Source organism: Centropristis striata, chromosome 12, assembly GCF_030273125.1.
Source record: "Centropristis striata isolate RG_2023a ecotype Rhode Island chromosome 12, C.striata_1.0, whole genome shotgun sequence".
Lineage (NCBI taxonomy): Eukaryota > Metazoa > Chordata > Actinopteri > Perciformes > Serranidae > Centropristis > Centropristis striata.
Window position 1 is genome coordinate 25,455,124 of NC_081528.1, and position 24,610 is coordinate 25,479,733.

The 24,610-nt window shown below is 40.9% G+C and overlaps 1 protein-coding gene across 1 annotated transcript; it reads right to left on the reverse strand.

Annotated features, from left to right (window-relative positions):
* Positions 1–283: 283 nt before the first annotated feature.
* On the reverse strand, positions 284–11,896 carry eda (ectodysplasin A). Its single transcript, XM_059345825.1, has 8 exons — positions 11,463–11,896; positions 5,121–5,220; positions 3,263–3,310; positions 2,795–2,962; positions 2,406–2,446; positions 2,238–2,289; positions 1,661–1,791; positions 284–1,379 (listed from the first exon to the last, which is right to left on the reverse strand). Exons 1-8 carry the CDS (start codon positions 11,784–11,786, stop codon positions 1,119–1,121), a joined length of 1,125 nt encoding a protein of 374 aa, XP_059201808.1. The 5' UTR covers positions 11,787–11,896; the 3' UTR covers positions 284–1,118.
* Between the last annotated feature and the right edge of the window lie 12,714 nt (positions 11,897–24,610).

The window sequence follows — 24,610 nt, forward strand, 5'->3', positions numbered from 1 at the left end:
ATGGGTGAGGTCACACATCAGTTAACCCCGGAAACCTAAATGTTCTGTTTCAAAATTAGTTGTGTAAATGAGGAACTATCTCCTCTCTGTCTCTCAACATGGAACTCATTTAGATTGTATGAAGATTACAGCCAAATTTGCAAAACATTGTGAAACTCACAGTGAAAGCATAAGCCACATTTTAATAAAGCCAAAAAAGGCCTCACTCAAAGAACATCATTTGTTCCTGTCAAAATTCTTGCCAGCGTAGTCTGAAAATCAAAAGAGAAGTTTAACCTTTTAAATCAATACCACTCGCTACACAAACACAAGAGACAGACACATACAGTTAGACAGAAAATGAAACATTTTAATCCATCAATCAACTCCATTTACAAAAGTATATCCCTTTTTATATACAATATGTACAGAGACGTATAAACAACTTTCATTTTTCCACATGGATTCATTCATACGGTAACTAAATAGCACTGTAACAAAACATATCACTGATATTCTGCAGGGATGCTGTAGTGCAAATGTGTGCAAAATATATAGTGCTGTTGCTCTGTGAATACCTTATAACTCCAGATTTTATTTAGCTTTCCATAGATACCTTTATACTTGCTTTGAACATGTAAATGATCTTTTAATCATTGTTATAACCCACGGGGCATATGGAGCTCAAAACCCCTCGTTAAGCTACCTATAACTGTTAATATAATTAAATTAATTAAAATGGCCAAGTATATAAACTGCAAATAAAACATTTTGAATAGCTGGTGTATTTGGAGATACAAGATTATCATTCAACAGCACTTAAAAATATGTAAATATTAAGTACATGTCAGCGCAGTGTCCTTCCTTGTTATAAAGAGAGATGCCGTCTGTGTTGACACAAAATGGTGACTATAAATAGAAACGTTTGTATGCTGAGGCTCATCATGTCTCATCTCTTTGCACAGAATCAATGTTGGGGGTGGGGGGGGAAGCGTGACAGTCTATATTGTCTTTTTTCATACAAAACTGTGAAAGTGAACAAAAGTCACCCAGGGGCTTCCTTAACTTTAATAACCCAGAGGATTGAAGTTTCCAAGACAGGGGCATTTCATTCTAGAGGGCTGGTGGTTGTGTAGTTATCAGTTCTGTCCAGCAGATGGAGCCTCTCCAAGTCTGACACTTCCCAGGAAAGTGGTGTGGTTGGTCATGCTGATGAGTGTGTCCTCATACACTATGCGTATGGAGATCCTCTGGCCGGCACGCAGCAGGCTCACCCCAGCCGTGTAGCAGGTGTTGAACTTGCGCTGGCCCGTCTCGATGCTGCAGGTGCAGCGCAGGAATGGATTGGAGTCCACCATCACCTCATAGCTGGCAATGTCGGTGAAGTTGAGGTAGTACACCTGGTGGAGACATAAAATTCACAGAAGACTGAGAGGGGTAGTCAAAACAAGTCCACACGATATTTAAGGGCTTATTTTAAAGTTGGAACAGCTGGAATGTCAGAGTTAGCAAACAAAGCTCCTGAGTTATATAGTGGGGATAAGAAATGTCTCATATTATAACTCAAACATTTATGGATTAGCTAAGCGAGCAGCTTTATAAGCTTAGCTACAGAGGAAACTGCCAGTTCTTTTCACTCTGAACTATAAATTATAAGAGTTACGTCAAGGACCGTACTCACTTCTACCTGACTATATATGAAGTAGACACCGTCCAGCAGCACCTCTAGCTCTCCAGAGCGAGAGTGCATTTTAAACACACGGTGATGGATGGACACCATCTTCCAGTTCCTAAGGATGCCTTCAGATAGATCTAAACATGTCACAACAAACAAACAAGAGGCAAAGAGTCAACATAAACAGCTTTCAGCAGGCTTTAACCACAACCAGAGCTCAGTGCTGGCAGAAAATATAAACCTGCTAATGATGCTTGCACTCTTTTAGACTGACAAAGTGATGCAGGGAAACATAAATCTGCTAACGTGCGAGGCTTCTGCTTTTGATCTTAGTTAACACAGGACTGACTTATAACATAAGCTTATAACTGTTTACAAATCCTGTAATAGCTATAGGATTACTTTTGGCTTCCTTTAATCTTGCATAATCTTTTAGTAAATAATGGTGGCACCATTTAGCACTATAATCTGTCAAATCTTACTATTGTGGTTTAGTCTGAGTATAGTAAAAGAGATGCACAGGATGTTTATTGCTTTGTATCACTGTGGTGTAACTATAAGAGAGAATAGACAGAAGACTCACCTTCTCTCACTTGGATGGTTGTTTCCTGCCCTTGCAAATGAACCACTGCAGGCTGAAAACAGATAAATCCACGGTGACTAACATGCGTAGTAAAACAAGAGCACATCTGTTTCATCGGGGATTGTGTGTGTGGGGTAAAATTTAATTCCAATAGCTGACATATCCTACCTGGAATTCTTTTGTTTTCGCCTTATCGCCAGCCCCTGTAACTATAAAAGAAAGAGACATGATAAATTTCTGGCCTTCAACACTGCTGGGGAACAAAGAAGATGATGATGATTAAAGCAAAACAAACAGTGAAATAGTTTGAAGAACGATCACTGCTCTCCCACACTATGTTTGACATCCTGCATCAGAATCTCTCACTGCGAAGGCAATGAGTTCATCGATTTTGACAACTTGAGCCCCCTTCGAGTGTGGGAACGTGTCTACATGCGGGAAAATACTGTAATCTAAGAACAAATCTCTCAACTCGTGGGTGTTTTCCAGTCCTCTGGCTGGAGTCTTGGCTATCTCAAGCGTGTTATCGCATCATTTCTATTTTAAAGTTTTAATACCTGCTGGACCTTGCGTGCCCGGAGGTCCCTGTGGCCCGGGGGGTCCAGGGGGTCCTGCGGGGCCCACTGCATTGCTTCCCGGAATACCGGGGATTCCAGGGATGCCCGGTGGCCCCTGTGGGCCTGGGGGACCAGGGGGACCAGGGGGGCCCGGCGACCTCTTTCTCCCTGTAATGACAGAAAGAAAAATTGGTTGGCAAAATAAAATAAAAAAAAAACTGTAACTGCATTATTTATATAGCATGAAATTACAAATTTGCCTCCAAGGGTGTTACAATCCGTACAGTATCTGCACTAATGTGAAGAAAGGCAAAAGGCAGAATTTAAGCATCGAATCACTTTAAGTGAACACGGTTCGTGGATTTTGGATGACATTTCTTAGACACTTCCAGAAAGTAGGCAGAAGGTAGCAGGCTAATCAAAGACTAATATAAGTGAAATTTAGGCTGAATTATGGCTTACCATTACCATTTTTTTTCCTCTTCTCATCTTTCCTTCTTTCCCTTACAGTCGATTCTGTAAGAAACAAAAGCAGTGTGATTGAGTTTGAAATGGTCTCGCGAACAATTATCATCTCAGATAACATCTCGAGTATCCAGCTCATTCAGTGTAGGTATCCTAAATGGGCTAAAATAACAGATTCAGATGTTTCGGCAGTGAACACTGGAGTGGAGGTATGTCAGTCTGTGGTATCTTCTAGTGTAGTAATTTGTAAGTGTGGTTTCACCTCCTCTGTATGAACAAGTGCCTTAAGCATTCACAGGCAGTGGAACTGGAGAAGATCATTAGAGAGATACTTTATCCTGCCAAAATCCTTTTCTTTGAATTAAGCCCAGATGGAGAATGCAGATGAAAGTGTGTGTACATGTGTGTGTGCGCGTCTCCCCCCTTTACAACCATGTGTATGTGTGTGCGTGTATGGATGTTGGTGGGGCATCTATGTCAGTGCTTGAAAGACAAAATGCACTTAGTGTGCATCTGCGTGTGTGTGTGTGCAGCTGAAGAATCCTTTTCAAAAAGCCGTCTCGCTGCTCTTGTGTTTACCATGTCATTACAACTACAAAGGCCATTTAACCTTAAAACCTCACAGTTTGAGTCCCCCTCAAACATATGGCCAGTGTTTCTCCTCTGGCTAAATGACTGGATGCATCCGCATAGATTTCTCTTAACGAGCAGCCCTATCTGGAATCTGGTGCCCGTTAGGAGTGCCCAGAACGCACACATACGCACACACGTGCAAACACAGGACACACACACACACACACACACACACACACACACACACACACACGAAAACACACATCTAAGGCTGAGATTACAAAAGCCTTTGTCTGTGCGCTGAGAGCAGAGGAGAGACCTGGGAATGATTAGTGTTTAGAGGCTCGGGACTTTACTGATTTATGTAGAAAGTCTCAAAGGTGAGTTTTTTCTTCTAATTTAAACACAATCACTAAACTTCCCCCCAAGTATTCAGTGTCACGCCACAGACATTGGAATGCCTTGTGATCATGCTGCACTTGTTGCACTCAGACATGAAACTTCAAAGCCTTTGATTTTTTATTTGCATAGCTCGCATTCTAAACAAAAACTACAAACGCTCATTCAGACATATTGGCCATATGGTTTTCTGTGGAGCTATTGATTACGATAAATCAATTTGGAGGAATTAATGAAAGCCATCAAAGCTCAGATGATAACTTCTTTCAGAAATGGCCACCTGGTTCCTTAAAACAAGTTTTTGCCTTATTTTCTGATGGTTCAGACTGAACCGATAACACAGTTGGATCCCGAAGAGAAGATATTTCTGGTTCCTGGTATTATTTTGAGACGGGGGAAATCAACGTGGGCTTCGCTGTCTGTTTCAAATTGGTGAAACCCTCCCAAACTCCTTGTCCTTGTTTGCTATCCAAGTAATAATCAATCCCATTCCATTTAATCTCTTGCTCTATAAACTCTGCAACATTATGTGGTTGGAGCTGCTTTGTTAAGTAAGCACAAAGCAGTAAAAAATCAATTCCACAAAAAGTGAGAAACCATTAACAAACTGTTTTGAAAATTTAAGAGCCTAAAGCCCACCAAAAACCCTGTAATTTACACTGTATTGAATCCCATCCAAACAAACAAGAGTTATAGAAACCATTGCTGAACAGATGACAGGCCCTTTCCCAAGCACAGATCCAAAAAATAGATGCAGGTGCACCAGAGAGCAATGGTTCAGGTACTGAATACAGGAGGGTGAAGTGGGAGATAATAAAGCTAAAGAGTATTCTGTATCAATGTGTAAGGAAGAGACTTTTAATTAGATGATAAAGTGGAACAAACATACCTGTGTCTGGCTGCTTTCCGGGACTTCTTTTCGCTCTCTGAGTTATGCCCCTGTTGTCCGCTGTGGCTTGGAATTCGCTATTTCTGTTCAGTAACTTCTCCTGGTGGAAAAACAAAAGAAAATATTATTTAGTATGCTAAATTCATACTGCAGAAAATTCTAGAGCTGGCTTTAAACGCTGACACTCTCCTCAGAATATGAAAACCAGCCAAGACCACCTCATATTCATTCCGTGAAGCGAACAAAAGGAATGAGCGATACAAGGTTTTTGAGAGCGAAACCCATGCTCGAAGTGGCCTTGTCTATTATTTGGGGTATAATGTTTGCACAGAGACAACTTGGGGCATTTGAAAAGATGTGAGACACTGTCAGCCAACACATTCATTTGCGGCCAAGTCATTGTCTGTCCCATTGGGGCTGTAACCCATCCTGTAACCCAAGTCACTTTTGTCTGTGTTTCTGGCGTTTGAGACAGTCACCTGGACATGACTGCTCTAAAATTCACCTTTTATACAAAAGGAGGACATGAATTGCGGTTAATCTGAGAGCAATACCCATTCATATGGCACCTGGTCCCATCTCTATTCAGAGGTAGTATGAATAAGCTAAGAAAAAGTCAAAGAAAAGGATCTGATGTAGCTGGTCTGAGCTCATCCCTAAAAACAGGAAAAGCTATGCTACAGTGGTGGGGTGTTCCCATGGGCGAGTGAGTGGCGGGGCAAACCGCATGCCTGTGTTCTTATGTGACTGGTTCTGGTCGACCTACATTCACATGAACTCTGTAGGACGCGCTGACCTGACTGTAGCACGCTCTAGACGTGACCGGCTCTGACAACAAAAAATGTTTCGTGCTAAGGACTCGAGAGTTTAAATGCACTTTGTTTCAAAGTCACTTTCTGTTTGAACAGCCAGTTCGTGATCACATCTTTGGAGGATTCCCAGAATCCGATAGACAAAGAAACTCGGCACTGGAAACACAACAAGACCACCCAAAGCCTTTATTTCGTCAAGCCCCGAAATATACGAGATCACTTTCGGTCACACTTTGGAGTGTCAACATAAATAATGTTAAGAGTGCAAGGCATAAAGGCTCTCGATGGCTGAGGACAGACGGCCAGACAACTTATATTTGTGCCGGACATCTGCTCGGAGTTTGGATAACTGACATCTCCAAAGCAGTGACACGTGCAGCCCCTTAGCATGGATCAAAAGATAATAAATAATGATGTATCATTTATTCTTACTGCTGGGAATGAATCAGACAAGCTTACTGACAGACACTTTGACCTCTCTTTTTCCATGGGGGCCCAGCCCAGTTGGGTACAAGATGACATACTCCATGTTTCCAGCTGTGACGCTCAAGTAAACATAGTTGTTAAACCCCGACGGCGAGAAATCTCCTTCTCTGGAGAGCAGCGTGAACTCCCAGTGCCTCTTTGTGTGGTTTTCAAGCAGAGCCACTGAAAGAACCATAAGAAGACAGACAAGAAAAGTTATGTTTCGAGTTTCTCCTTTACCTCGTCTCAGATGTGGGAACCCCCACCCCTGTGGTGAGGGATGAGCTGTATCATGTCAAACACCCCCCGCTGGCTGTGTTGGGCAAGCTCAAAGCACTTAAAGTCTACATCCCTGACCAGCTGCCAGCCATGTCTGACCTTATAAGCGGGAATTCCAGCCTGATGGAGGAGTATGTGTTGGAATGGTTCATCGACACAGACCTCCAGATGTTCCCGCGAGCAGCGACGTTCGCTGTTCATTTGGTGCGCAGGTGTCTCCACATCTCCTCTCCAGCTGTTGGCGTATAGGGGGCTTTTACCTCTCAAAAGGATTCTGGGTGTATGTTCAGGCATATGGCATTACACTTTCGTCTGTTCTGACAGCCAAACATGATTCAACAGCCAATTTTCTGGCCCGAGATTAAGCTCCAGAAGAACGACAAAAAACAAACAAGCAATCTGCTAGGCTACTACCAAAACTGGTGCGTCTGGTGTTGCAGATGAAGGCAGCAGAGTGATTTAAAACACAAGGAAAGAAAAAAGTTATTCCATTATACGACTATAAGAAAGGGCTTTGCACTCTTGGTTGCTTCATTTCACTTCATTACAACATTTACAGCCTTCATACCCTTCAAAGGCACGCAGGGTTACAGTAAATCAGGATGACAATGTGTTGGTATGTATGCCAAGTGCCAACTATTGAGTAAACCATTCTTTTTCAGCGCAAGGGAAAAAATGCTATTAATTAGAGGGCTTTCAAATCTTCAAAGCGTGGGGGGTGCTGTTGCGCGCAGAGAACGCGATACCCTGTTGCTCCGTGAGGATATGACTAAAATTCAGTCACCCCAGGGATGTGTAATTTAGTGATCACAGACTTCTTTAAGCCCTATTAACACTTACTATTACAACAGCTTGTATCTCTACCTATTTCTCCACATACACCACAGAGATCCCCTCGACATGCATAACTTTCTTAAGCTGTTTGTGAAAATAAAAGGCTGCAGCTCGAGTGTTTTTTGACATTCTGGTTGTCTGCTAAATGTCAGACTAGAGCAGTGAAAAATAAATTGCGGCCGAGAATGTGAAAAGTTGAGGAGGTGAAACTCGGGGCTGGTGGCTGTGAGTGCAGGCTGGGTGCCCATCACGGCTGTACAGTGTACTTTAATGGCATGCGTCCTGCTGAGATTTGTGGCTTTGACAGCATATTTTCTTCTAAAATATCATATGAAAAAAGAGTGTCCTTACATCAGCCAATATCAGACACTGCTCTCTGGAAGACCATGTGTTTTAAACCATAACTTTGGGTAATTCAATAACAGCATCCATAGATTCAGTCATCTAAAAAAGCTAAGGGAAATGTTGCCTGTCAGCAGCCAATCACATTTCAGATTGTTGCAACACTGCTGGCGAAGACATGTCGTGCTGAATGCTGTGAAAGCTTTGAGAATTTATTATTTTGGTCGATGTTTGCGACTCTGGACTTAATCTTTAATGGGCGTCTACGCCATCTGTCTGTCAAGACAATTCAGTCTTATATGGAAAAGTTTGCAGCCTCATATTTCTAATGTGTCGACCTCCGCTGCTTTTATGACACTTGTGTCCATGCTGATTAATTCCTGATATTGAGGCTCGCTCCATCTTGTACATATGATACTGCTGTTTTAACTAATCATGCACTGGTCACAATTAAAGTAGATGTGGGTGACAGCCCACCCCGGCGCCCCAGAGCTTGTAGGCTGCTGAGGACTTTGTGTCCCATCAAACTGACTTTTTTAATAGCCGTTAACTAGACTCCAGATGTTTCAGCATCTGTTCTCTGTGAGACTTTGAAGGCAAACATCAGAGGAGAAAATTATTTCATATAATGGTTATAAGAAAAATGTTCGGCCGAGGAATAAAAACACTATCTGGGCTAAGACAATTAAATATTCCATGGGTTGGCTTTTATGACGCGCCACTCACTGAGGTCAGGTGAACGAGGGTCAGGTGGGCTGCAAGTGACACTTGCTCTCATTCGGTAATGCACCGCTTCACACCACTAAGAGCTACACACACCTGGGAGGGGCTTTTTACTGTTGGGAACCGCACCGATCTGCTGGGCAGCTGGGATTTAATGCCTTGCTCAAGGGCATACCAACTGTGACTGTTGAAGGGAAGACTGTTTGTTCACTCCCCAGGCACAGGTCGTAAATGACCAGATCATCTGCTCTCATTAAGAAGCAACAAGTTAGATCTGGTGAGAGTGTGAGATGTTAAGTGGTACATTATTTTTAAGTGCATGGCAGAAATTAGTGCATTTCTCCAACCAAAATCTTTCTATTTTTCCTGCTTTTATTGTTCATTTTCCCGCTACAATGAGGTGCTATTGCCAGGAAAAATTTCGGACGACCTATAAATCTTTCAACAATATTGCTTCTATTTCTGTACTGCACTATACTTTGAGGAAACAGATAAAAATAAAGATTTTTTTAATAGACATCCTGGTGGAAATAGATATGCTCCAATTGTGTTCTATTTTTACTAATTTGGTTGCTCTTCTGCCTTATTTTCTTTTTTTGTGTGCCTCAGATCATCCCACAAGCCAAGTTATAACCAGTGCCTCCTCTGTTTACACATTCTGAAACTGATCACACACTTGTTGTGTTACAGCTTATATAGCCTTGATCCTTATCTCGGAGTTACAGCCATGATCACTTTCTTCAGCGCTATTCATTGTCAGGACAAAATGCCTTGACTATTTTATTTTTTTCCACTCGAATGTGACCAAACATAAAACTGAATGAAAAGATCAAATAGATCATCGCTAGATGCAAACTAAATTTGCTTCCTGAATAGAAACAGGATGGTGTTTTTTATTTAAAAAACAAAACACTATTTCTTCTTTCCATAACAACTTAAAGAAGATATATGAATCTTACTCATGTCAGTGCCATTTTCCATTTTTTTTCCCAGTTGAAAAGGAACCTTTATCCTCCTTAATACCATGATCTCAACTGAGAAAAAGTTCTTTCCACTCTGCTTGACTCAAGAAGCCGCTAAACAAGAGAAATATGCCAAATGATTGATGCTGACACTGACCAGCCCAGTTGCACGCACTAAATTTGGTGTGCAAAGCTGTTATTACATGAAGCCACGCCACTTGTCTTTTTTAAAATACAACTTAACCACAACGCAGACAAGTCCATCTGAACTGAGGTTATACACTGATACACTGCTACGACATGATGCACTCTGTGTCTGCTTCATCACATGTATTATTACTAATCCTGGATATTTCTGCTTGGTTTTCTCTAAAGACTTTCCATGTTCTGTTACACTTGTCTGTATACCTGAACATCACATCAAATTGCACTGATGCTGCTGAAGTGCCTTTGATGAAGACTTGTGTGAAAAATCCAATAAACAATTTTTAGCTCTACACAAGAGATTCTTCAAAGGAAATGCCTGAAAAGCTAACAAGTGCGGCCGCTGCGTCCAAATGCCACATGCTCCTGTTTCTCCAACTATGTAAACTGTGGGATGTGTAATCAGAGTTGTTTAATGCAGACATCTGGCAAAGACAGCATCACAGCGCTGTTAAATATTTACAGCTGGGCCACAGTCTTTCACCTCATGAAGCGTCACCATCTGGGTTGAATACCAGGCCCATCTCGCTCGGCTTTAACCGGGAAAACCAAACTAAAATAAGCTTAGCAGAGGACACACAGACAACTAAATGAATAGGCTGAGCTACCCACTTGAGAGAGGGAAATGTTACAGAGCAAACACAAATACCACCTATTGATCTTTATAATCGTTCCTACAGAGAAATTAATGTCTTTATCCTCTGTGTGACTATTATATTGACAGATCTGCAGAACTAAAAGTCCAGCCAATGCCCCACACAGAGGGTCAGTTTCTCTGCAGAGAGGTTAAACAGCTGGTGACATGTGAGCTAATTGAGCCAAGCAATGCAAAGTTGACACCGATGCTTGGTCCCTTTGTACTGATGAAATTAAGGAGTGTGGTGGTGATGGAGAGAGGTGGGGGGGGGGGGACGGCTGTTGCCAAAGCCACAGACAACACAATGAACATTCAATCAGCCCGCTGCCAGAAAAGAAAACACATGTGAGACGAGGCTGGCTCAACTCCAAGTACCAACTGCCCCATCTAAGTCCTGATGAATTTACATCAGCCCTTGGGCTTTGCACCTGCTGGTGATCCAGTTAATTTTCCGTCCACCTGCTCCAGCACATTGACTGACCCGTCTCTGAGAATCCAGCTGGGCAGGCTGCCTAAGTTTTGAGCATCCACCTCTGTCTGTTCAGGGGGGAGCTCTGGAAACAAGACAAATTGGATTAAATGTGATCTGATTAGGAAAAAATTAAAGCCATTTTTTAAAAGTGAATGAGTTACCTCTGGGGCTTCTTTTTGCAGTTTCTAGTTTTATGGGGGCATAATGTGCACCATACCTCTCTTTAACTTCCTTGATATGGCTCCCTGGATGTGTTTACCTGAACAGGAGACTTTGGCCTGGTGACAGACTTTAAAGCTTATACCTTTGTGCATCTTTGTCCAAGAGGCTGAATCACGCACACGGGAGCGCTGCTTCAAAACATATTTGTCTGGAAACTGAGCTGGCAAAACTTCGTGACAGGCTACTGTAAAATAAGTTGCCCAGAAACATGCCATAACAGAGCACAGACACAAAACCTGACACCGTGATACGGGAACAGGAGGACTGAACGGAGGTGAATGAACACGAACAGCCGCCGTGTGAGGAATGAAAACAATGTCGGGTTAAATGATCTGCTGCGACTCTTCATTAATACCCTTTTTATTAATATTATTATTTAAATGTATTTACCTCTTGAGCCTCTGCGCCGCGGCTGCTGGCGGACTCCAGTCGCGGGTGGCCGGGTGAGAGCACCGCTGCTGGGTCAGCCAGGTCACTCCCCGCAAGTATCAACATTGAATCCCGCTTCTGGTGGATTATTTCCCTTTTGACTTCGGAGCGCAGGTCCAAATAGCAGACGAGGGTGACAGCGTGTAGAGACAGCGACAGCAGGAATAATCCCAGGAAGACAACACTGCTGCTCCGACTCCTGCACTTCTTGCTGCACGTGCAGGGAGCCGCTCTGGGCATCACTTTGTCCGGGAAATCCTCCGAGGATGAACCATCGCATGCCATTATCGGACAGGGCGAGTCAGATGCTCTTTATCTCGGCATAATCGGCTCGTTTGTCTCGCGCGGGCCGCGGCTATTCATTAACGTGGAGACTCATAGGTGCAGCAGCAGCAGGTCGCTGCAAACTTCTTCGGGTGTCTGTAGTAACAATGCAGACCCGCCCACCTCTGCTGTGATTGGTCGAGGACAATTACGAACCAAGACAATCCGGGACAGAGGCTGGAGGGGGCTGTGTGGACCAGGTGCAGGGGTTGAGCGACACCTGATGGACAAAGTGAGCATCTGCAGCCTCTGTGACATGATAGTGTGAGAATATTTCTATCTGTTTGGCTTGTGTGATTATTACTCAGCAGGAAAATACATTTCGTGACCATCTTCAGCGATTATTTTTCCTGTTATGTGAGTGTGAATGTGAAGGGGTGGTCACTGATGTAATGTATATTGTTTATGCATGTGTTTTATGTGCTATTTTTCATGGGTGGACTTTGTTTGGCACTTGGTGGTCCTGCGTGAAGAATTGATTCAGAGCGCTGGTAAATATTGCCCAGCATTGTTATTGAAAAAGAACAAGCGGTTGATATGATTTCATCATATCTTCAAAGAGTGGAAAAGTATTGCAAATTATATCCTTAAACAGACTACACATTATGCAATTATATTTAATTGCATCTGGACCCCGTCAGGCCGAGCAGTATGATAGCAGGCCTGGAAAAGAGTCAATGTCACAGTGAGGTCAGCACCACTCTGTGTACAACACCATCAAATACTCTAAACATGTGTCACTCAGCTGGACTTGGGGAATAGTTTGACATTTATGTTACCAAAAAGCCAGCTGAGGACAACGCTTTAAGGAGATTGAATGTGGCACTGCGGTTTCCACATTTTCAACATCCAAAGCCGACCTTAATTTTGTTCTTTTCAGATGTAGACACTTTGATCTCTGGTGCAAAGAACCAGAGGTAGCCTGTGGATCGGTCCGTCCTTGAGCCCTTGAGATGATGAAACCAGTGCACCGAGCGGGCCTGAAACTTGGGGGCTTGATGGATCACCAGCTCAGATTAGTTTTCAGGCAAGTGCCACAAAACATCTGTCTTTATTTCTTAGGGACAAAACCTGACATTTGAGTGCACTTGACCTACAGAGAGTAACACTTTTCATGATATGAGCTCACCCTGCTAGACACTGAGTAATCGTTGGTTTTCACTTGGTATTGTGGAAGCAAATAATGGAGAGAAATGACTTTTGGGGATCGGAATATGAGTATTTCATCACTGTGAAATGTTTTCAGCACCAAGTTGATTACTGGGAGAAGGTGAGAATCTATTACTATATTTCTCGGGGTTGATTCTGCTCTTACTGCCCCTGCATCACAGCCTTTTTCTCCTTAACATAAAATGTTTCATTCCTCCAAGTCATCCGCAGAAAAAAAGTGATTCTCGTCAGCTGCCACTGAAGGGCAGCATTGCCAAGCCATAAATCAATAACACTGCATACCAGTGTCCTGATGGACTTGAACTTATAACAGCTTCATATTGGGTGAATAATGAAATATAATGTTATTTTTATATTCTGTATGTATATTTTTATATAGCTTCTCTCTGTGGACTGTTGATCACATATAAAGCATCCTCAATCTTTCTCTCCGAGGGAGTCATTTCTCTATTGTTAGAATATAAAATAGTGAAATCGTAGAGAGAAAGACGTTCAAAGTAACCCTCATAGGGCCTGTGACTGAGGGCTCAGCCTAAGCACGTTTGCCACGCTTTTCATCCGAGCAGCATTCACAATGACTTTGAGAAGCAGATCATTCAGGACTGGAATAGTTAGGCGCATGCATCTCATGATTTTAACCCATTTTTAAAAATGTTTTTAGGTACACAAGCTTTAGGCTATTTACTCTATCAAATTTCATTGTAATCACTTACCATTTTTGTGGGAAAATGAGGTGAGACGGCCCTGAGGTTAAGGTCAAACTCAACACAATGCCACTGTCTGAGTCATCTCTGTATCCACTGCCTTGTTCCCGACAACGCAACTTTAAAGCCTGTGACAATTAAAACCAGTTTTGTTGTCATGATTGTTTTTCTGGCATCGGAAAAAGCAGGAATAATTCTTATAACATCCCCCGGGATTCAATGCAGCGTTCATAAATGGTGTGCCACTCTATCCTCTCTGAGCTTATAACAAGATTTAGAGGCTTTCCCTGCCAGATGATAGAGTTTTGCAGGAGGAATAGGCACTCTTATATTTTACCATAGAGAGTTGGGTTGGTGGGCTGAGCCTCATGACTTCAACATCTCGGTCTCAATTAACCATCTGTAAATTTCTCCTCTCTCCTATGCCCACAGATAAAAGAGCACAAGTTAAAATCGACGTTCAATTGCCATCATAAGGAATCGCATAGGAGCTAAAGTGATTCATAGCTAATAGAATAATTCTGTTACATATTACAGTAAATTGTTTTAGACCTCTCCACCCCTTACATTACATTCTCAGGAGTCATTGTCTCTGCACACTGGATTGTGGAGGTGTAACCTTGGCTAATTGATATGCTGTGGCATTTGATTTCCTACCTATAAATCTCCTGTAAATTGGACATTGTCTCCCATTTCCGTGGACAATGATTAATTCACTCTCATTGTGGGTGTCTGTCTTAAGAGTCCTTATCAAGATCGGAGAGCTCTTTCTCTCTGCCTTTCTCTTTGCTCTGTGCTGCTTTTGTGTCCTCACGTTGCTCTCTCTGCCTCCATCTATTTGCTGACTGTTATGTAGACTCAGTGTAGAAACACTTTGGGTAAGCTTAATTGATTTTTTTTTTACTCCACACAGAATTGTTGCAGTTTAGTGGGCTTTTTAGCATGCAAAGGGTTGTTTAGTGTGTTTTCTCAAGGCAAGCCTGTTCAGGGGATCATTAAACAATACCATTTTAGGGTATTCATTAACTGTTTTTGTTTTAATAGAATTTGGGGGGAATTTTCTCTTTATTTAAAGAGGACAGAAAACACAGGATACAACAGAGAACCAGTCAGAGTTGTGCTTATATGGTATGCATCTTATTCTTAGTAAAAAAAATACACGGTCGCCCATAAAGTTGGAATATTTTCATTTTCAGACACAATCCTCTGTTAATTGTGGTTTCATTTTTATTGTGACATGACTGGAAGAGATGAATTAATACAGTTTTGAGAAGACATAAACTTTATCTGTCAAGGATAAATCACATTGTTACAATCGTTTCATGGAAACAGGTTAAGAAATATTTTATTCCAACTTTATGGGTGATCGTATATTTAAGTAAAATACCACAGGGTTCAAAATAGTCAATCCCAAAAAATGCTAAATTTTACTCAAGTAACAAGAGTAAAACTACTTATCATACTTTTATACATGGCCTATATAGGATAATTATTTCTGATTCATTAATGTGAAGCAAATGTTGACTGGCTAATTTATTCTTGGACATTTTTAACTAGAACAATATATTATATTTTATAAAGGGAAAATATGCTTTTATATGTCAGAACACCAGTTTCGGACGTTATCACTCAATTGAACAGGTGTTTCCAGAAGGCTGCTATCAGGACATTACATTGGCAGCCAGATTTCCGTTTATATTTAGGCGCTGACCTCTAGTGGCTGCAGTGATTTGTATTGTATTGTATATTTGTATTTCGCTTTATTGAGACAATGAATTAGTGATACAGCAAGTGTAAAAGACCTTGTGGATACAGAATGAGTCTACAATTACACATTTAACATGCCAGGGGGACTAAAGATTGGAATAAAAAAAAGATAAAAATAAATCAAATAAAATGTTAAATAAAAACCTTGAAAAGCTTCAGGAGGTTATTCATTTGAACAGATGTTTTATTTGTACACCCATATTTAAAGGAAATGTGTTGTTTAATTTGGACTGTCATCTTTGTAAAAACTGCATTTTTTTAATTAAAAATTTAGAATTTTTTATCTAAGTTTGAGTCACAGTGATTAGCTAATCAGTCAAATAGAAGTGTGAACAGAGATTCCTTTCACAGTCAGAAAAAAAAACTGTACATTTCCAAAGTAAATAAAGGGAGGGTAAGATGTGATCAGCATTAAATTGTGACAGGTTATTCTACAGTTGTTTTGTGCGTAGGAAAAAATAGAATATTTGTACCAGACTTCTCTGAGCTCTTCACAAAAGGTGCAACTTGTATCAATGCCATTTCTGTAAATAATTACATTAGTTTGATAAAGCCTGTGAACCACTTTAAAGGGCTATCTCTTGGAGAAAAACATATGTGGCAAAAGACAAACTCATACCCAACAAACATTTCCAATAACTTTGGAGAAATATGATAAGGCAGAGGATGTTGTGGTGTCTTGTTGAAAAGGATGATGGGTTGCCATATTTTTTTATGCTTGATTTGCCATGAAAAACTATTTTTCAGTTTCTGTTCCAAATGGGTGCATACAATTGTAAATCTGTAAAGTTAGTCACTGTGAAATTAATGTTTTAACAAAAGGTCTTGTTAGTGAAAAATAACTTATTTTCTTCTAAAATAGGTAGAGTAAAAGTTTAGTAGCTGAAAATGGCAATGACAAAAACTTATCATAAAGTAGTATGACAGTAGAACACTGACATATTATTACTCTAAGTTGATATTAAAACGCCCAGCTGTCACGGAGAAACATCATTTGTTGGGTGTCCAATTTTATCCACCTGATGAATACTTATTCACTTCAGCCCAAACCAGCTCCTGGGGGAAATATTTGTCTCTTTAGCTGCTAAATGCTGTTCTGTGTTCACAAGCTAGGCACTAACTCTGTCTGACTGCTGTTTAGGTAGTAGATCACAGAGGGTTTTTAAAGCTGCTGTGATGATGACGACTGAATGAACTCGGTACAGTTTCCAGCCTTAAAACCAAAACAATGAGCTGAAAGGAGTTAAACCACTCTGTGTTACAGGGAACTGCAGAGTCTGTTTTTTCTTGCATATAACTCATAGTCATTTATTCAAAGTGAAATTGCATAGATGTAACATTTGAACTTTCTTTTTGTACTTTAAGTTTGTGCACTTTCATGAAAGTTTCTGTCCCTAAAAGCATTTTTGTCTTGTGCCAGGTTTTCACTGTTTAAGGCAATTTATTAAACAGTGATGTTTTGCTGTACATGCTGTAATTCTTTTTGCCTTGCCTCAAGCTCAGCAGTACTCCTCTGTGAGTAACCTTGTCTGTTACACTGCAGCACCATCAGCAGAGACACGGTTTTGTAATTGTATTTATTAATGAAGAGCAGAGGACCTGAGAGACATACAGAGCACTCACATGACACAATGCAAAGAGCTCAGGGAGCCCCAGAGGAATACAACCGTGCTATTGATCAACTACATGATGGATACAAATAGAATCCAAAGCAACACTTCACTGATTAACTATGAATTAATTAGTATTAGCATGAATTTAGTTGTTGCAAATACATTATCCATGCTAATAACAATAATAATACACTTTATATGATAATAATAATAATAATAATAATAATAATAATAATAATGACTTTATTGGGTTCCAAAGATACAAACTATTCTTCACATTACACTTATTTGTATGACTACAGATGTGGATGGACTAACATTCAGCTGGTGGCCAGAAACACAACTCTATATTAATGTTAATGATGCCCTATGGATCTGTAGATAGGAAACTGTTGGCTAACATATAACAACTTTATGATTTGTCAATGTGATGTTTATGAACATAGACTGTATAAACGAAGTGGGCGTAGCCTCAGGGTCTGAAAAGTGAAGCCGACATGCAAGTGCTTTAAACCTAAATCAAAAAGAAGTCAGAATGTATAGAAGTCTATGAGAAAATTACCCTACTTGTCACTTGATTTATTACCTGATTAAACTTTTTTGTGAGTTTTAGGGATGGCACGATACTGTTTGTTCAGGTTGGACACCGATACGACAACCATAAGTATCTGCCGATACCGATACCAATCCAACTCCGTCTTTTTCCCTCAAACAACTAAGCTGTTAAAACATTTTTTTCAGAATCCACTTTGCTAAACTTGGCCATCAAAAAATATCTGACTGTGATGTTGTGTTAAACTGTGAAACAATTACTCCCCTAAAGGAAGAAATACATTACCCACTACAGTATCTCAATATAACACCAAGTGTTCATGTGACTCATGCTGCGCACCTCAAAGTTTAGTGAAGCATCTTTGTAATAGTTTAGGCTTATGGCTGTTAGGATTATATATATATATATATATATATATATATATATATATTTATTTTTTTTTTCCAGTGATTTTGGTCAATATTGGCCCGATACTGATACTGAATATCAGATTGGCCCATCCCTAATGAGTTTATGGTCTCAATTGCAAGTTACATGTCTTCTCCAATATAGCATGATGTTAATTTTGTAAATTAAGGTCCTATTTAAAGTAGAATAGTTAATAAAGCAGGGTTTGCTTTAGGGAGTACCTTGTAATTAACGATTTACTACCACGGTGACCTGTCAATCAGGACAGATGTGAGGCAATATGTGTTCATGACACTGTGTACATTTAAATAGCCACTTTATTAATCAGCAAATGAGCCATGTGAAGTATCCTGATCAGCTAGCACACAGGTCAGGTTTTGGGTTAACCACAGTATAAATTAAAAACAATTTTTTTTCAAAGAAATAAAGAAAGAGTTTCTCTGGCGCTTTATGTTGTGTTTAAATGTAAAACGACAGTGAAAAATATGTCACCGGAAAACATCCATACGATATGAATCAGAATGCTTTGAGCCATTATCCCTACTCTGAGTTTTCGTGCTTTGCTGCCAGCTGCATCATCAGAAGAATGTTTTGGGTTTTTAGGCATCAAATTGCTCAGGTTCAGTGATAGAGAGATCATTTAGACTATCTTCTTGCAGACACTTGTATATCTTGGATGTGCTGCGGTATGAGTCCAATAAAGAGGTGAAATACGATCGAGATGCATGTTTATATGAGCCTTTATATGTGCCAGGATGATGGTTTACGGCCTCCCTGTTCCCTGGATGTTTTCCACGGTGCTTGTTTCTAGGGCTCATGTGAGGCCACCACCTCCGAGAGCACAACCTGTGCCAGCCTCAATAAACAGTCACTACCCATATCAAAACCTCTAAGCCAGACCAACAGCATGATCAAGAGGCACACCTGAGGTGAACCCAGAGGTAATCTACCCTTCAGTCTCTCTCTCTCTCTGTTTATTTCCTCTGTCTTTTGTGTTTTACTTGCTTATATTTTCTCCTGGTTTGGAATGGGGAGGATATTTTTGCAGTGTCACCTCTTTGATTCTACTCAACAATATCATGTCACGATAATCTAACACTCTCATATGCCAGTGTTTTCCATTTCCTACCCAGGACCCAGTGACCTCCGTCTATTTCATATGCCGCCAACCGTGCACTATGTCACACGTCTTTTTTTCCCCATCTCCTCCAATCTCACTCTTATTTTCAACTGCCCAGCACAGCCATTGCTAGGAAGAAAAATATTCGTTTGCTGGGGTCAGTGTTCATATTTTTTCCCTCATGGGGTGAGTTCACCTGTACTCTACAAGATGAATGACTCTCACACTCTCGCTGGGAAACGGCTGTAGTTAAACAATACGATCTCCTCCTTCCTCCAAACAGCTGAATGGACAGGCTAAAAAATGTGAATGGGAGGTGTGAAAAGGCCAACCACTGAAAGTAATTGCTGTTGTGTTCACCAGAGAGAAAAAAAAAACAACTTACAAAGAAGTTGTTTGCAGCACACCATGAGAGCAACATATCAAATTGCCCAGGCAGAAGTGGCACCGGTTCAATCACCTGGAATGAACCAATTCATTTTAAAGTGTGAATTCTCAGGTATTTTGACTTTTTCAACAAAAACTCTCAACACAAAGACCGGTTTTAATGCCACTGCAGCAGGCACCTTCACACCTTAGTGACTTTAAAAGCAGCAAGAGACAATTGTGATACCCAGACATCATGTAATGTGGTGTCAGTAAATTACACACAGCACTCTCAGGTCTACAAACCTGGCTCACTTGTGATTGGTTTGTACCAAAGGTTACCAGAAGGACAAGCAGAACAGGATCCAACAAAGGTAAACTCAGCTTTTCCAGGCCAAAGCTCATGGTGAGGCCTGTGTTTCACCTCCAATTTTTTTCCCTGAGAGTTCCTTCACCCATGCGGTACATTAATGAGGTTCTCAGTGAAAGGTGAATTGATATTTTCTATGTGGAGGGTTTATATTATATTGTTGTTCCATACCATGTTAATATTCAGCAGGGGTTATGCACCACATCCACAGACTTTCATTTAGTTTTTAAAATGAAGGTCTTATTTTTTATCAAGGTTATTGCTTATCATAACTACTTTATTCAGAAATATGTGAAATGGGTGACTCTGTTAGATAATGCTTTAAAATGAAATGTAGGGCAATCACATAACAGATATGGCTTTGGATATTAAATAAAAATGCTATGACCAGCTATCTGCCTGGTTTAAATTTGACCTATTGTGCTCAGTTGTGTAAGTCAGTGAATGATTATATGTGGCATTTTGGATGCATTGTAGTTACTTACCCTACTGGACCTACACTCTGACACCACAACCTCATCAGAAAGCAACAATCTGGCTAAAACAAGACAAGACGAGTCACCAGCCAACAAATTATAGTTGTATACTGGAAACAAGAAGGATGAAACTACAAAAGGGATGTGAGCCTCACTAGGATTGACTGACAGTGACTAATAAGTTGTAATCGGGAAGCGACTGTAGCTGCAATCGTTTCCAAAAGTCTCCAATTCCACCAGTCTAGACTAAAACACAACCCCAGAGTTCACAGGGTCAGCAGTGTTTTAGAAGTCTTCATCATAGGGATTTGTAAACTCTGGGGTAATGTGGACGCTAGGTGCAAGTTAAGAAAAGTAAAGGTTATGCGTTTTAAAACAAAACTTTATTGTGTAAATGTCGCCTTACTTGAGCATGCTAGTGTGCTAACATTTGATAATAAGCACCAGCACAAAGCAAAGCTGTGGCTGATGGGAATGTCAGTTGTTCAGGCATTTGGTCATTAACTAAAGTGTTGGACTGGTTGAGGTATTCCACTGGATAATATTAAAATTTTGACCCGATGATGCCGCTAATGGAAATCTGGCTATCACTAAAGTCTGTAGGATTCATCCACTTGGGTCCATATTTCTGCCTGGGTCAAAGTGGTGGACTGACCACACCACAAACATGGCTTAAAATAGAATATTCTTTCTGTGGAAAAATCCAGTTATTTCACAAGCATCAGGTTACAATTAAAAACCACCGGCCTCACAACCTGATCCAAGTACTGGAAGCTCACGTTGTTTGTATGCATGGCTAAGAAACTCATAATTGCAGCGTCTGGAAAGAAATGTGGTGGATAAGAAAGGAGTCTGAGCTTCAACAAACAGCCAGTGGATGGATCATTTACAGTCGGTAATAAATCCTGTGAAGAAGCAAGGTGCATGCTATCAGTATGACAACATGGCATTGTAGGCCAGCATGAGGTTAAAGGCCCAGAAATAAAGCCGTTGGTAATCAAGACATGGAAAATTAACCTTTATTAAGAGGTTTTTAGTCATTGTGAAGTCATCCCATTGACTCCAATCAATAAAATACCTCCTCTAAGACAGGAAAATCTCCAACACAGAGTTCAAGCCCTATGAATTACGGCCCACTGTCATGACTTATGTTGTCATGAAACTGCAAAAAGGTCCTAAAATCCCCTTTGACACTATAATGCACTTTTTTGTTAATGATGAAATAATAATATCATCACTGTGGAGGGAATGGACAGAATGTTTTCCTCTCCAGCCAACTGCTCAGCAATAATTTCCTTTGACTTTGTCAACCACATATTCATTTTCTGTATCAATCAGCCATGCTGCAACCTTTTGGGGAATAATAGCCACTTAAAGCCCAATAATGAAATAAAGCACAAATTTTAACTTTGTAAAAAAACGATTACCCACACTCTGCAGGTAAGGCAGTTTCTACATTCATCTTTACTGGCATTGACTGGTGGAAGCAGGTAGTCTATTAAATCTGACCTAGCAAAGGCAGTGGTAATTTATAGACGACTGTAGGCATCACAGAATGTATTACCTGCTAAATTAACAATCCAATAAGAAAACCTTTGTTTCAGTTTTATTACAGGTGCCGTGATACATGAAGCCTGAGGTTTTCAATGATGTAGTTTTCAAACTATCAAGATTTAATGTGGCCAAGCCCTGAAAGCCTTTTACACTACAATGACCATAATTCATTGCACCTATATGACACAGCACATCTGTGCAGCAGAGCATCAGGGCTCCTCTGATTTGCAGTGTGTCTGTGGCAACAAAGGCTGAAAGGGGAGTAAATTTGAAATGTTGCCCTGATGCTCAGGTGGAAGCAAAGCAGTCAGACTGGGTTGTAATGTCATAGCAGTAGCTCATACCATAGATAATATAAAATAAGCAGACGTAGCCACGGTGGTGTCATCCATTGTTTTTTTTTTGGACTACTGTTTTGAAGCCTCAAGTGTGGCTTTATGGCCATTGCCATCTTTTTTTTTTTTGGCGGTAGCAGGCACCGCATGGCTTGGTTAGAAAGGGGGAATCCATAATTAATTGTCATATCAATGGAGGTGCTACTTTTTTTAAAAAAAGTTCTACGAAGAAAACATGGGCAACACCCAGAAACAAGTTTACAGATATTTAAATGTTGAACAGCTTCATTGATTTGCATTGCTATGACTATTCTGATTGATGAGTTGCCGTGGCAGCGTTTAGTCGATCACAAGGTCCCAATTTTACTTGAAATTGGACCATGATTTATAAAATGAACATCATGCCGCATTAAAGAAAGCATGAAGTGAGTGAGACCATAAACTCATTAGGAAAATGTTTACTGAGGTAATAAATCGAGTGAGAAGTTTGGTCATTTTCTCTTAGACTTCTATATAATCTAACTTCTTATTGCGATCTGTAGAGTCGCCCCCTGCTGGTCATTAGAAAGAATGTAGGTTTAAGGCACTTATGCCAGCAGGCTTTGGCAAAAATGGTGTCACGCAGTCTTTGTAATTTCTGCCTTCCTTTGCATTTGATCAAACAGTATTTTACTGATTTTATTTTTCTGTCGATATGCTCAAATTCTTTAGGGATTAGTTCAGATGTAAATATGTTCACATTATATGGAGAAGGTATAAAGGAAATGCTAACACTAATACATAAAAAAATCCCTACAAGCACCCTTCAAAGCCTGTTAGAAACAGTAAGATTTAACATTAAAATTGAATCTGGGCAAGATTCTTGCTCTGAATATCTCAGTTTGACCTTGAAAAGTGCCTCAAACCTCCAACTGTCAGTTTGTGTTAAGAGTTTTCTGCTGATGATCTCAGCTCCTTCACGCCCTCTATCTCCTTCCCTCCATCTCATTATCTCTCCAAATATCATAACTTATTCAGAGGCCCTTAAAAGGCAGACTATACCCTGACACAGCAATATCCACCAGGAGTCCGCCAGTTCATTAAAAAACCTCATCAAACATGCACAACACAAACACACAGAGACACGCACACACACACACAAGCTAATTCAGCTTTCTGGGAAGCTTTACCCTGTGGTGCTAACAAGTTCCTTTAGCTCTTGTGTATTGTGTCTTATCAGGGTGCCTGATCTGAATGTTGTCCACTCTGAAAGGCTTTTGTCTGAACATAAAATGCTGCTTGGCTTTCAGCTGCGGGACAACAAACTCACTGTACATATGGAAAGAGTGTGCAGACCGCAACCTGCAAGCAACCTGTGAAGCTTGTCACAAGCAGAGCCGCCTGAAAACTTTTACATTATGTCATCAACTGTCACATACCCTGATAATTTTCCCTTCTGGCATCTAACATTTAAATTACCCGCACCTGGTTGCCATGTTGGTTGCATGTTTTTGATGAAAATCACTTGCCAAGAAGGAATGCTTTTCAATAGTCTCTCAGTAGAATAGCTTTGGGCTTTATTAGGGACCATACGCCTGTCTGACAACACACTCCTGATGTTGTGTTAAATCCCATATGCAGCTGTGTGTTCCTCAGAGCGTCTTAAGGTATGTGTGTGTGTGTTGTGTTGGGTAAACGGCCCTCTTCAGCTTTATTACCTGGCCATGAATCATGAGCCTTCATTACAGCCTGCTCATTGTGCTCTGAAGGTTAAGCAAACCAATTAGAGTTCCCCACACGCCGTTGGGGTTCTCGGCAACAACTGCATCCCCACGTCTTGCATTCTAAACAGGCAAAACGAGGGCCGGGATTAAAAAAAGAAAGGAAGTGAGAGCTAGGAATGAGGATGTCTATGGGAGGCTGGGAAGGGTTCATGGCTGGCAGTATACAAGAGAGGAGAAAGAAACTATGGCAGGAGAAGAAGAGGGAGGAGGAAACAGACTATGAGAGGGAGAAAAAGAGGGAAAGAGAAAGAAAGAAGCCCTATTAAAAGAAATGACACCGTCATGGTTCACTGAGCGCCTGCACTGGGCGGCAGTACCCCTGTGCTTAATGCTCTCTGGCTGTCAGCGCCACAGTCAGCAGCACTGCCTGGCTGCTCCCGGGGAGGTGGGGGGGTGCTGTGTTGGTCTATGCTCTCGATTAACTCTGCCGCTTATTAGAATAGATACTGGGAAAGGACTCAGCCAACCAAAGAGCAGATCCGATAGAGTGCAGACGTGGCACACTGTAATCATAAAGCAAAGTGTAATTTTGAGAGTTCTTAGAGTTCGATGTGAGGTTTAGATACAGCAGCAGCGCCATCAGATT